Source organism: Thalassophryne amazonica, chromosome 12, assembly GCF_902500255.1.
Source record: "Thalassophryne amazonica chromosome 12, fThaAma1.1, whole genome shotgun sequence".
Taxonomy (NCBI): domain Eukaryota; kingdom Metazoa; phylum Chordata; class Actinopteri; order Batrachoidiformes; family Batrachoididae; genus Thalassophryne; species Thalassophryne amazonica.
This window is the reverse complement of record NC_047114.1, coordinates 56861867-56876789: the sequence shown is the minus strand read 5'-3', so window position 1 is coordinate 56876789 and position 14923 is coordinate 56861867. Positions and strand designations below refer to the sequence as shown.

Below are 14923 nucleotides of genomic sequence, written 5' to 3'. Positions count from 1 at the left end.
TCGGACCTGGTACTGCTGGCGAGGAACAAAAACACAATTAAAGGTGGGCGCGTTTGCACCCGTAATCCGCACGGCAGGAAAGCTACCTCCACCTCTCGTTGGAAAAAAGGTCTGTTATCACTCACAAAAATCACAGAAGGTTACTGTCAAGCAGTCAGCTGAGAATATTACCTTCCAGGTAGAATGATATCTCGGCAAAGAGGTGGAGACGTCGTCCTGCTGATGTACCCCTGCTGATTGGTAACAGCTGTTGCAGGTGATGCGTGACAGCTGTCACCCTAGCTGCTCCTGTGAGGCGGCTGCGCCCTCTGGTGCCTGGAGCCCGCACTCCAGGCAGGGTGCCCTCTGGTGGTGGGCCAGCAGTCCATCCTCTTCTGGCGCCCCACACAACAGCCGGTATTTGGTTAGACTCTTTCTCTCCGATTGTTCTGAGTTATTTTCATTAGTTACTTCCTCCAAACCATCAACATGTCTATTAGACTCCATTCCTTCCAGGCTGCTCAAGGAAGCCCTACCATTAATTAATGCTTCGATCTTAAATATGATCAATCTATCTTTATTAGTTGGCTGTGTACCACAGGCTTTTAAGGTGGCAGTAATTAAACCATTACTTAAAAAGCCATCACTTGACCCAGCTATCTTAGCTAATTATAGGCCAATCTCCAACCTTCCTTTTCTCTCAAAAATTCTTGAAAGGGTAGTTGTAAAACAGCTAACTGATCATCTGCAGAGGAATGGTCTATTTGAAGAGTTTCAGTCAGGTTTTAGAATTCATCATAGTACAGAAACAGCATTAGTGAAGGTTACAAATGATCTTCTTATGGCCTCAGACAGTGGACTCATCTCTGTGCTTGTTCTGTTAGACCTCAGTGCTGCTTTTTGATACTGTTGACCAGGATATGTCATTCAATGTGCATATTAAACAAATATGTAGGACTGCTTTTTTGCATTTGCGCAATATCTCTAAAATTAGAAAGGTCTTGTCTCAGAGTGATGCTGAAAAACTAATTCATGCATTTATTTCCTCTAGGCTGGACTATTGTAATTCATTATTATCAGGTTGTCCTAAAAGGTCCCTGAAAAGCCTTCAGTTAATTCAAAATGCTGCAGCTAGAGTGCTAACAGGGACTAGAAGGAGAGAGCATATCTCACCCATATTGGCTTCTCTTCATTGGCTTCCTGTTAATTCTAGAATAGAATTTAAAATTCTTCTTCTTACTTATAAGGTTTTGAATAATCAGGTCCCATCTTATCTTAGGGACCTCATAGTACCATATCACCCCAATAGAGCGCTTCGCTCTCAGACTGCAGGCTTACTTGTAGTTCCTAGGGTTTGTAAGAGTAGAATGGGAGGCAGAGCCTTCAGCTTTCAGGCTCCTCTCCTGTGGAACCAGCTCCCAATTCAGATCAGGGAGACAGACACCCTCTCTACTTTTAAGATTAGGCTTAAAATTTCCTTTTTGCTAAAGCTTATAGTTAGGGCTGGATCAGGTGACCCTGAACCATCCCTTAGTATGCTGCTATAGACTTAGACTGCTGGGGGGTTCCCATGATGCACTGAGTGTTCTTTCTCTTTTTGCTCTGTATGCACCACTCTGCCTTTAATCATAGTGATTGATCTCTGCTCACCTCCACAGCAGTTCTTTTCTGGTCTCTCCTCAGCCCCAACCAGTCCCAGCAGAAGACTGCCCCTCCCTGAGCCTGGTTCTGCTGGAGGTTTCTTCCATGTTAAAAGGGAGGTTTTCCTTCCCACTGTTGCCAAGTGCTTGCTCACAGGGGGTCATTTTGACCGTTGGGGTTTTTACGTAATTTATTGTATGAGCCTGCCCTTACAATATAGGCGCCTTGGGGCAACTGTTTGTTGTGATTTGGCGCTATATAAATAAAATTGATTTGATTTGATTTAATTCACTAACCTGCACTCTTGGAAGTGGGAGCATTTTGGAGGGAACTCACGCAAACATGGGGAAAACATGCAAACGTTACACAGAAAAGGACCAAGTCGCAAGTGAACCTCCTGACACAACTCCATATTACATGGAGAATGGGCAGGGACGGGTTTGAACCAGGAAACTAAAACTACTAAGTCAAATCATGTGCTGCTACAACTAATTAACTTAACATATATCAGTGATATAACTGGTGTTGGGTAATAAGTGAATGCATATAATCATGATTATGTAATCAGATTACAAAATTTAAGTACCATCTGACCAGATTACACTGCCAAAAGGTTTACTTGATTACATTTTGATTATTAAAATATGATTGTTTTAAAATCATGGGACATTTTTTAAATGATCCACTGCTATTAACTCATTAACGAGAAGTAAACTAGAATTAGCTCTACCTGTGTAGCCACTAGAGGTCAACCTTCAGCCAGTAGTCTTTTTTAAAGACCAACTGCAACACTTGAAAGTACAAGAAGAAAATCTCCAAAAGATGGAAGACTGAAGCAGCAGCATTCAGCTTTCTATTCTGAGCAACAATCAGCATCATTTTTAAGTTTAAAAATGTGCAGCACAGTATGTTAGCCACATTTGTGGAATGTATTTTGAGGAAAACATAATTTTCAGATACTTGAAAGAAGTTGTCTTTGTCCAGTTGTTAGTGGTGAGATCAAGGTATATCCATTTTCAGTAATTGATATTCTGAAGTAATCCAAAAGTGTCAGATTGTTACTTTTTTGTAGTCCAATGGATTATGTAACTAAATAACCAAAAATAACCATGTCATTTGTATTACATCTGAAAGTAATCCAGCCCAGCTGTGGATAACTTAGCTCGTAACTAATCATCAGGCGCTTCCAAGTCATGCAAGACATAACTCTCTGTGCAGGTTTGAAATAGAGAAGGAGAATGAAAGGGGGAGGTGAGATTAAAAAGCAATTTTTGAGTTTAGAAGGAGAAATGGAGTGCAAATGAGGACAGGAAGGAGGACAGCGAGAGATGGAGAGCAAAAGAGAGAGAGAAATTGGTGCGACTAGCCAAGCAGAAAAGGCTGTCAGTCTCTATAAAAGATCTCCTCTGTCAGATTAGTAACGGTCTCTTTCTCTCCCATCTCTTTTTCACCCTTGCATCTTTGACTTTTGCATGATTCTTACTTTTTCATGTCTATATTCCATTTGTCTCTGCTCCGACTAATTCATCATTATATTTGTTATTACTACTTGTTTGCTTTTCAGTGTTAAATTTTTAGTGATGTATTTTTACACGTCTTTGTGTATTCTCTCAGACAAAAGGGTGCTTGTACCAGTAAATTACTCTCTTGTTCTATTGGGTGATTGAATGAGCACTTGATCATAAGGTTTTCTGTCAAGGCTGAGAATATCATTAGCTATAATTAATCTGTGATAAAACTTTTGAAGAGCCAACACAAACTTGCACTGTAGACTGAAATTATTCTGTAGTAATGATGGTTCAGTTTTCTATCAATTGTCACCGATAATGATGGTTCAGTTTTCCATCAATTGTCACTGATGTTAATGTTTCACGATAGTTTGTTTCCTCTCGTTGTACTTCATCTACTCTGAAATACAAGTAATTCAGATTCATATTCTTTAATGTTACTGTAACAAGTACAATGAAAGGTAAGGTGCAAGCCTTTCAGTAGAAATATAATCCTGAGTAAAGCACAGGCAAGGTCTGGAAAAGAAAAGAAAATAAACATAAAATTTAACAGATTTTTTCAGGTTTTGGATGTGTTCAGGAGCAGGTTATTAAGTAAGTAATTGAACACGTGTTGAGTCGTATGGCAGTGGTGATGATTATGACTGAGATGATAGAATTGGAAAAGGTTAGTTGTAGAAAGCATCACTTTCAGCATTTTTTTTTCTGTAAATGTGGTGAATGTTTTGCATAATGATATATATGATTGTTTTAGTGGATGGAAATCAGCTAATGTTTCCTGTCATTCTTCACTGCAGGCAGCTTTGATCAATCCATTCAAACTTTAAGATACCTGTTGACCCCCAAAACGTGAATCTGCTGCAAATCCTGAATTATCTACAAACCGTTAATAATTTTCTGCAAACCGTGAATAAAATATCCCACAAAATGTGAATGCGGGGCTCGCAAAATGTAAGTCACAAAATGTGAATATCATTCATGATATGTATTTTCTTTCAGTTTAAGTAGTTTACAGATTTCAGTTTGTGGATCAATTACTTCAGGAAATCTTGATAGCAAATCATATCTCCACAAAAAGATTTCTTTAAATTCCTTTATTAGTCCCACGACGGGGACATTTATGATGCTATTTTGGCAAAGGGAAAAAATGGGGGGGGGGGGGGGTGTCACTACACCCGGTGAGGCAGGGAGGTGAGCCCCAAGCGGACTCTTGCTTCTAGTATCAAGGGCTCGGCCCCTGCTGGGCATGGCCTGCTACAGGGACAGTGGCGGGTGGGGAGTTTGGCTGGGGCGGTATGCATGTCACATGGTAACGTAGGTGAAAGGCAATCTCAGGGAGGAGTAGAAGAGCAAAAGCGCACTTGATCTTGATTTTCAGTGCTAGCGCAGTGCCCGTAGGAAGTATGTCGAAAAGTGGGAGCTTTGTGGACAATCTTTGTCAAAGCTGGCCTGTCAGAGCAAGAAGAGTCTGTGTGTCACAAATCTGTCAGGCTGTGTATTATTTATTTCTTTTTTTTTTTTTTTTCATCTTTCCCCGTGAACGCATTAGAGATAGGCATCTGTTTAAGGCAGAGAGTGACTCATCTTTGTCGATCTTTGTCAAAGCTTGCGCTGAGAATGTTCCGCCTTGTGATAATAAAACAAGAAGCGTCTGTGTGTCTGTCTGTGGCGCGCATATCTGTCAGACTGTGTATTATTTATTTTATATAACACCTGAGTGGATCCTTGTCATTTGATTGGTGGGTTGTATGTCATGTGACATGGATTTTTGTACCATTTGCTGTTGTGTTTCATTTACTGTGCAATAATTATTTTTTAGCGTGCAATTTTGGTGCTACATGAAATTTGCTATTGCACGCCCTGATCACTGCGCACGATCACACTACCGGGGTCAGCGTTTAGCTAAACAGAGTTTAGTTTGTTTTGGTGATGAACGACAATTTGAAGGTGCTAATTCTAACACACACACAAAAAATGCACTCCTCTGTAAGCTATCTGGAGGCATGAAGAGCTGTTAGGATGGTCTCACTCATGGTTAAGCTTTGGACTTCAGACCAGAGTGCCCTCGGTTCAAGACCCAGCCTGATCACAAAATCACTAAGGGCCCTTGAGCAAGGTCTTTAATCCCCTAGTTGCTCCCGGTGTGTAGTGAGCGCCTTGCATGGCAGCAGCCTGACATCAGTGTGTGAGTGTGTTTGTATGAATGGGTAAAGTACATAATTGTAAAGTGCTTTGAGCGTCTGATGCAGATGGAAAAGACACGATAGAAATGCAGTCCATTTACCATTTAGGATGGAAAAACTGGACAAAGCTCTGGTGTGATTTTTTCACTGGACTGAGGAACTACACAAAGTCTTTTGTTTTTTTGGAAGTACACAAAGTCAGTGCACGGCGTCACGGACTACATCATCGCAATTTTGGACTCCTATGTAAAGTTTGTGTTGGACTGAAGCACTAGTGGAACACCAAAATGTAAAGCCTGGGTCCCACCGAATAATGAAGGATGAAGAAGGAGCCACGCAGCATGTTTTCTTTGCTACGAGAGGGTTTCTTCAACTATCGTGGGAGTTTCGTGGCTCTGAGAGCATTATCTTCAGTTAACGAGGCTCCTCTCTGAGCGTGGCGCTAATTTCAAGAAGTTCAAAATTTAGCAACAACAGTGTGGCACAGTTTTTGGATGCATGATAGATGAAACGTGGGTCATTCTTCGATAATCGCTGACATACCCATGCGTGGCTCATATCGGTGGGACCCAGAATTAAAGTACCTTTTCTGTTTTATAAAATAAAAAAAATAAATAAATAAAACAAAACACCAAATGACAAGAATCTATTTTATCCATTATATAAAACAAATAAATGTTTTTTCATTCTTTCAGTGGAACGAATATTTAATTCGGTGAAAGCTGGAATGTACCATTCAACTGTGCTTCGCCTCGTTGAATGATACATTCCAGCTTTCACCTCATGAAATACTCGTACCATTGAACTCATTAACATTCATTATTTGTATACTTTAATTTATTATTTTTTTCCGTCTCACCCCTGTGAACGTGTTAGAGATAGGCATCTGTTTAAAGCAGAGGGTGACTCATCTTTGTTGATGATCTTTGTCGAAGCTGGCGGGTGAGAACGTTGCCTTGTGCCACTGATGACAATGACTTCAAAATAAAGGTTTTGAAAATGAATCCCCAAAATTTTCATAATAAAGGATGCACATCAAATTGCCATGCACAAGTCATATCCAAAAGCTGAGGCTGATCTGACAAACAGAGAGATATGCGAGCCACATATACACACACAGACATTTCTTGCTTCATAGATAGATGAATACAGACCGTGAAAGCTGAGCCTCATGATCATACTGACTTTTTAGTTTTAAGCAGGAGGTTTCAGACAGGTTACCACAGGAATAACTGTCTTGTGGCGGCCAAGCGTTCATAGCGAGGTCACTTTTTTATCCTTCAGCGTCAACTCTTCCTATCATCATGAAGCAGAATTCACCAAGTGCTGGATTGTTCACCCGCTAATAGGGAATGTGAAAGGGTCTAATGTACACGAGAGTCGAGGGGTTGCTCAAAGCCCCGTGATGCAATGAAAGTGAGAGACATGCAGTCATAAGCCCACAGATTGCAGCTTCGCACCATTGGCTCCTCAGCCAAGCACATACACCGGATCCTGAAGAAATTCACATTTTGTGAGACCTGTGTTCGCGTTTCGGGAGATATTTTTTCAGTATTCACGTTTTGCAATTCGCGGTTTGTGGATAATTCACGATGTGCAGCTGATTCACGTTTTGGGGGTTAACACACCTCCCCCCATCCTCTTCTTCTTATAGTTAGTATTTTGAGTTATGAGTGCAGGCACAAGCAGCACAAAGGCAGGTTGTGTTTTCCAGGCTATGAAATTCGCTGAAGGGGTCATTTGACAAATACTACCATTTCCAGACAGATATTTACAACATATGATTTTTTTTTCCTCCTCCTCATATTTAGAGGAGCATGACATGGAAGATCACCGTACACTGTCGAATGTGCAATGGAAAACACGTTCAAGCAGTTGAAATGGATAATCAGTCACTCAGCCACTGTATCTCTCTCCCAGCTTCTTCGTGTTTGACGTGAAATGTAATTTATCCTGTTTTACATTAAAATATGATATATGGAAGACAAAGAACAGAGAGAATCTAAATGATACATACAAAAAAAAAAAAACATGACAAACCCCAGACCTGTACACTCGAGTTAATCTGCACTAACTCTGACAAGAGGCTGAATGATTTGCTGAGCAAAACAGATAGTGATTCAATTAATAAAATACACTTGCTGTAAATAAGGTCTATTCTTGCAATAGGAGACATACTAACAGTGGAGTCGAGTACATTTATATACATTTTAAGAAATTAATACTCTCACATCTATTAGCAAAAAGAAGACCTCTGAGAAGTAAAGAGTTGAATCTGATAACAGTTTGTTAATTTGCAGTATTTGTCCTGACATAAACTAGCATGTTATGATCATGTGATGCTTCTTTTCCCAAGAAATCCTCATATCTAAGCCCCATCAGTGTGCCAAAGGTTGTCTGCACCTACATACTGTCTGATCCTAATTTTGGGTACACCTAAATCCTCAGCCTTCCTGCAGGGATTAACACAACAGGAGTTGGACGACATGATTGAATGTCTTTTACTTAAAATGAATAATTGCACTTTGTAGGTTACTGAGAGTTAATGTTTCTAAAAACCTTTTTAAAATCCAGGAGATCAGCAGTGGCCTATTTGATGAAATTTCCATGTGATTTACAACTAAAAAAGATAATAAAAACACTAGACAAATTAAATTTTTCATTAATGCAAAATTTGAGGTTTATTTTTTAACCCAACACATGGAATGGGTATGAACAGATTGCCTCATTAATGCATCTGTCTGAATTGTATTGGAGAAGCTACAGCATAAGCTTTTGAACAGAAATTAACAGTTTTGACATTACGGCCACTGATCCTGCGTTTAACCACTCTAATTATTTTCTGGACATTTTAAAGTGTCTTCAGCACATGCTCCAAATAATATTTTAATTCAGCCAGCCTATTTGTGCATAGCCGTCCTACACCTCCAAGGGCTAAAATAGCAGGTGAGCCTTGGCACCACCAAATATCTATTGCAATACTGCAGTGTGCTGGTTGGAGTGCTGTGCAATGGAAACTTAGTGTTGCTGATCCTGACCCATCAGAAATCTTTGGTTTTTGCCTTGTGTTGCATTATTGAATGGCTGGACAACAGGTAGTAATATTTTTCAAAGTCATTTTAAAGATAACAGAATCATACTCTCAGCTCATTTTTTCCTTTTTCTGTCTCATCACTTCTTCTCAGTCATACTCAGTAGGTGGATTGGGAGACGAGGACTTCAACATCCCACCTATCACTCTTCCCACTCTGCCAGACCACATGTTGACCTCGCATGATTCCCCCTCTGGACCATACCACCCTCTGAACCCCTCATCTGGCTCATCTGCACAACACCCCTATCAGCTGCGGGCTATGGAGTTGCCTGGCATGGCTGCTAGCCAAGTTGGCACTGTGATAATGAACCATGATGGGGACACATTCGCCCCAGATGGAGGCCCAGTGACCAGTACTTTATCCGTGGTGAGTTTCATACATAAAAAAAAAAACAAAAAAAATCCACACATACAAAGTGTGTGGGACCTCAGCTGTAGTCACATGGAAAAGGGGACACAAACAGGAAAATATGATAGTTATAATTACATTGTAATTATTCCATTAGAAATCATGACTGCTAAATAAATTGTGGAAAATTACATGTAATTCAAGAAGTTGATGGAATTACTTGAAAAATCCTAAATTAATAATTTACATAATTCATGGGGTGGTGGCCAAGTGGTTAATGCGCTTGGTTTCAGTTCAGAAGGTTCCGGGTTCAAATCCCACCCCTGCCACATTTCTCCATGTAATGTGGAGTTGCGTCAGGAAGGGCATCCGGCGTAAAACTTGTGCCAATTCAACGCAGATCCACCTTGGATTTGCTGTGGCGACCCCAAGTGCAAAACAAGGGAGCAGCCGAAGGGACTTACTTTTACATGGTTAATCGAGAGACCTTTTGCTGTATTTATTGCCCAACCTTAAGAAGCAATGGCACCTTATGTTTCAGATCAGAAGTAGGCAGCTCCAACTCTGTCCTACCACTCCAGTTGGAGAGTGAGTAGAGAGAAGAGTTGCCATGTCCCGGGGCAAGTCATGGAATGCAAGGGAATGTGACCTCATGTAAATGGGAGGAAAGCAAGGCTTACTGTCCACCAAGTCAGCAATAGGGGAGAGGGGCAAGCGATATAATTCAGGTCTGCGCTTTAGAATAGTCACAGTTACAGAGACAGGTAGAGACTAACTTGTAATGGTGGTCCTGAGTCATTAATGCTTTACTCGTTCACTCACTCACTCACTCACTCACTCATCTTCAACGGCTTTTCCTCTGCAGTCCATTACATCAGAAGATCAGGAGGGAAGACAGAGAGTGTGCCAGTATACAAGGCTGAGTCTATAGCAGGAGTTCCTGTTCAAGGGGGTCAACAGATAAGCAGAGAGCAGACAGGAAGCAAGGTCAGACCAGTGTAAGACAGGGTCACAAGGCAGGTGGTATTCTCAGTACAGACAAGGGTCAAGAGCAGATCAGTCAGAAGTTCAGTTGTTGCAAGGTTCACTGGTACAGCATAAATCAATCTTGCCCATAGAACAGGGGTGCCCAACCTTTTTTGAACCAAAATCTACTTTTAAAGTTGACAGTGTATCGGGAGCTACCAAGCCATATCGAATGCCATAGCGTAGCTGCAGTTTATTACGCACCAATATAATAACACATTTTCTTGGTACAAAGATAATGTTTTAACAATAATAATGCATTATTGAAGCAAATGTGCAAAGAATAAGCACAAGTAGGCTTAGGATTGGCCTGTAACAACACAACAACAAACAACTCAAATTACATAAGGCCTAATTAAAGTTGGAAAAGTTGTTCCCTACCTTAGTGGGACTTCTGGCACTGAGAGGAGGCAAGAAATAAGAAAGGCTAAATCCAAAAGCTGCATATTCAGCATGGTTTGAACATTTCAGAATTGTCTAAGTTCAGGCAACAGTTCATTAAACCGTTGCAGAAATTTACCTCTGCTGAGCCACCTAATGTCTGTGTGCAGCAGTCCTCCAGCTGCACATGGAATAACAAAAAATAAAAATAACATAAAACCACAAACGCTGTCATCTTTATCAAAAGCAGGAAATTGCAGTATTAATAGTGACAGTTTATCTCTGTATACATTTATAAACTGATACAGGAACGGCTCACCCATGTCGTTTTGTAAACATCTTGCACCATAGAAGAAGAGCCCTCTCCTTCTTTTATGGCTGTTTAACAGCAGCCTGCATCCTTAATGGTGCAGTGCTGCCAGTGCTTGGTGCAGTGCTTCTGCATCAGTCTGTTATAGCAGCACTGTCCGTACAGCACAGTTGTCATGTGACCAACTGGAACTCAGCTGGTGATCGACCATTGATCACGATCGACTGGTGGGCATTGCCAGCCCTAGAAGCTGAAGGGTTTTAGCTGTGATAATGCTCCCCAGAATCATTTCTGCAGTTAATTTGCTAAATATTTGGCTTATAATTAAATTTGACTGTAACAAATAAAAATGTCAAGAGGGCTGTGAGGAAAAAAAAAATTTAACTGTGGGATCATACATAGGACACTCCCATACTGCATGTAACTAACCAGATGGGTTCTTGCAATTCTCATATAATTTTAATAATAGAATGGCTACCTTGTTGTACACAATGTAAAATGCATGTACTCATGCACAGAATTCCATGTTAAAGTTCTGAAAATATAAAAATGTGGGACAACTTGACTAAGTTCCATGAAAATACTTCTCACATAATTTAACCTATTTTCAATATTCAAGATTGTCAATAGTTCCACTTTGCAAGTTATGGTACTTGTATGGTATAATCAATATCATCCCAGGTTCATTTGTTATTTGCCTTTGGTTTCTGCGCTTTTTTGTGCATTGATTTAATATGAGCCTGTCCAGCTGTCTTAGCTCTGACTGCTGCAGCCTCCATGCATTTTCTTTTAGCTGCCTCGGTGAAGTGTGTTGCCTCCTGTCTGTCTGTATGTTCTATGTAAATCCTACCCATCACTTTTGAATGAAAGCTCAGAAGCTTTGTTATCGGACATAGCAGCATTCGTTTCACTCTGTCTGTCAGCAGTCATGATGTTTCATGACTGCTTTCACATTATTTTATTGTATTGTTTTGTCAATCCTGGCATAATTCATCACGTGCAGACTGAGACGTTATGCAGATGAGGGAGGTGTGAATCTTTCAACTTGTGGCACAAAGCGGCCCTGTCGTGGAAGAAGAGGATTCGTCCACAGTAGACTCAATCCATCAGCTGCAATAACGGATTACAGCCGGCTCTATAACTTGGCACCAATCCCCTGTCTGACAAAGGGACTTTTTTTTCAGCAAATTATTTTCAGATGTCATTTGGTAAAGGTGGATAAGTTTTCATTAGGCTAAAGATGATCTCACTGAAATGGACAGGTAAGACTATATTATTTACTCCTTGTGTAAATGGTTTTAATATTTAATAATAACGTGTTATGCTACTAAGGTACAGTACACTAACTGTATTTAAGAAGGAAATTATATTTATTTTAAAAAATATTTTCAGTCCCTCATGTCATTTTTCAGATTTGAAATGTGTGTACCTGTATCTAAGGAAAATAAAAAAAAATCTACACTTCCTCATCAGTTTTTTTCTGATGCCACAGATAGTAAAACTATTTTTTTAAGCAGTTGATTATGACTAAAGAGCTGCCAAAAAAAACAACAAAAAAACAGTTCACCTCTACTCCATGCCGAATTCACCTGCACTGTTTATTTATATTTTATAATCACCATTCTGTGTTCTGAACTCTGCCAATATCGTCACTTGTCAGAATGAAGGTCTTCCTCCAAGGTTTAGTCACCATCATTGTCATCTAAATAAGGCTCAGAACCATAAGGCTGTGTCCCCCACAGCTGCTTCAGCATCACCTTCAGACTGGACATAAATAAAAGCTCCAGAAAAAAAAAAAAAAAATTGTCTGAAAGCAGCTCGACCTCTGCCATGTTTGCAATTGATTTGGGCTTGAATCACCAGGTCCCGTTCTTATGATGACATAGCAACAATATGGCCACGGCTGAAGGCTGTAATAGAGCGCATACGTCAGACAGCTGTTGTTTATCCTTCACCTGCGCACTTATTGACTTTTGTTCTAAAGGATTTTTTAAAATATCATCATTTCATCGTTTTTAGTGAGTATTTGTGTACATTTTTGGTGTCACCTACACTTTAAATGAAATGGTCTTTGATCTGATAAGATAATTATTAAAGGAGTCATAGTGTGCCAGTTAACGTTGATATTTATGTGTTTGATATTTACGGTTCAACATCTCCAATGTCCCACAATTCTCTTATCACAGATGTTATCCTGATTTAAGTATAATTTATGACAGACACAGCTTGTTTCTGACCTCTGTGACATATGTAACAGAAATACCCCTCCCAACCTATGCTGTAATTTTACCTCAGATTATTACAAGCAGACCCCCCCCCCACACACACACAGTGTCTCACTTTTCTGACTCAAAGTCAGAAAAAAAAGAGATATGTGACATTTTCAGACCTAAAAGGGAAGGTGGTCAGTGTGACAGTTTTTCTGAATTTTTGTTGTCTTCATTTCACAGTAAAATGAAAGTCACACTCTGACATCAATATGCACTTGAGTCTCTACCACCGTAAAGAAATGAAAGCTAAACTAGATATTCATTAATGTGTCTGAGGTGTGCATGTGTCAGTCCAAATCAGCAGTTTCTCCTGTTTTATTAAAAATGAAACTTTCTCACCTCCCACACTTGATGTTTCATTGTTTCTGCCTGCTGTCTCCGTCTCCATATTATTTTGTTACAGATCTAGCAGCTCTATTAGGTGTCAGTGTGAGCAAACAAAAAAAGCCCTCAACCTTCATGGAGCTGGCTTACAATGAACAAATTTGAAAATGTTCAAGTCTGATTGTGAGGACCCTTTATCATTAATAGCTGATATTGATCTGATAAAGAAGTTGCAAAAATAGCTTATTTTCTGTCTCAGTCCCTGATGTTTTTCCTCCTTTCTCTCACAACTCTTTGATATTCTCACACTAACATACATTTACTGCCAGGACATGAATTATGGTTGCATGGCAACCGCATCATGCTCAGCTTCATGGGGTGGGGGGGGTGGGGGGTGTGTGTGTGTGTACAACTCAACTCTGTATGTGTCTTATTCACATAGAAATGGCAAACTGCTCTGTTTCAGTTATATTTGATCCAGATTGTTCTTACCTGGGTTTTAGCAGTCATCTCTTTGAATTGTTGACTCTGAATGGATTATGTTGCATTCACATGTGGGTAGTAGGTGGTAGATTGTTAACCTGGTATTTAATTTTTTCCAATGAGATGATGATGGAAAATTCCCCCACCGCTGTCTATGAGAGTGCCACGCCGCACAACAAGACAGTATGTGCTGTGGAAATTTAAATTTTCATCTTTTTCTGAATGCTGTAGTGCAGGGGTGGCCAAGTTCGGTCCTCGAGAGCCACCTTACTGACACTCTTAGTTGTCTCCCTGCTCCAACACACCTGAATCCAATGAAAGACTCGTTAGCAGACTTTTAATGAGCCTTTCATTGGATTCAGGTGTTTTGGAGCAGGGAAACAACTAAGAGTGTCAGGAAGGTGGCTCTCAAGGACAGAACTTGGTCACCCCTGCTGTAGTGTCAAGGACAAAGCGGATGTTTACTGACCTTTAACAAAAGTGAAAGACTGACAAGACACAGTAAATGGACTGTATATCAATAGCGCTTTACCAGCTGACACAGATGCTCAAAGTACTTTACTGTGATGCTTCATAGTCACCTGTTCTCTCTCTCTCACACACACACACACCCGCATGACTCAAGGTCATGACGAGAATTTTCATACAGTGAAAACAGTTCAAATGTAGCCTCAACTCTCCCATGTGACTTCTGGCAATCTGTAGACAAAATCTTTTAGAGAATATCTGTCTGTGTTTTATTCTACCATAAAGCTGAATAAACAGGAAACAGAAAAAAGTTGCACTTTCCCCATTCACAGCCATAGAAGCCGATTACTCCTTCATTGTTGTCATAGGTGTTTTGGTGAAAAAACAGCTTGGTAGATTTTCACCAAACTTTGTGGGACTACAACCCCTGGCAAAAATTATGGAATCACCGGCCTCGGAGGATGTTCATTCAGTTGTTTAATTTTGTAGAAAAAAAAGCAGATCACAGACATGACACAAAACTAAAGTAATTTCAAATGGCAACTTTCTGGCTTTAAGAAACACTATAAGAAATCAGGAAAAAAAATTGTGGCAGTCAGTAACGGTTACTTTTTTAGACCAAGCAGAGGGAAAAAAATATGGAATCACTCAATTCTGAGGAAAAAATTATGGAATCACCCTGTAAATTTTCATCATAAGTAACCGCTTTTTTAAGCTTTCATCATAAGCTTAAAAAAGTAACCGTTACTGACTGCCACAATTTTTTTTCCTGATTTCTTATAGTGTTTCTTAAAGCCAGAAAGTTGCCATTTGAAATTACTTTAGTTTTGTGTCATGTCTGTGATCTGCTTTTTTTCTACAAAATTAAACAACTGAATGAACATCCTCCGAGGCCGGTGATTCCATA

The 14923-nt window shown here is 40.0% G+C and overlaps 1 protein-coding gene across 2 annotated transcripts in view; it reads left to right on the top strand.

Annotated features, from left to right (window-relative positions):
* Positions 1 to 14923, top strand: part of tox (thymocyte selection-associated high mobility group box) — a 209478-nt gene that overhangs the window by 159322 nt on the left and 35233 nt on the right. For both annotated transcript variants that reach the window (XM_034182971.1, XM_034182972.1), the window contains one exon: positions 8497 to 8772. In XM_034182971.1, coding sequence (XP_034038862.1) covers positions 8497 to 8772 — 276 coding nt within the window. The remainder of the gene's footprint in view (positions 1 to 8496; positions 8773 to 14923) is intronic.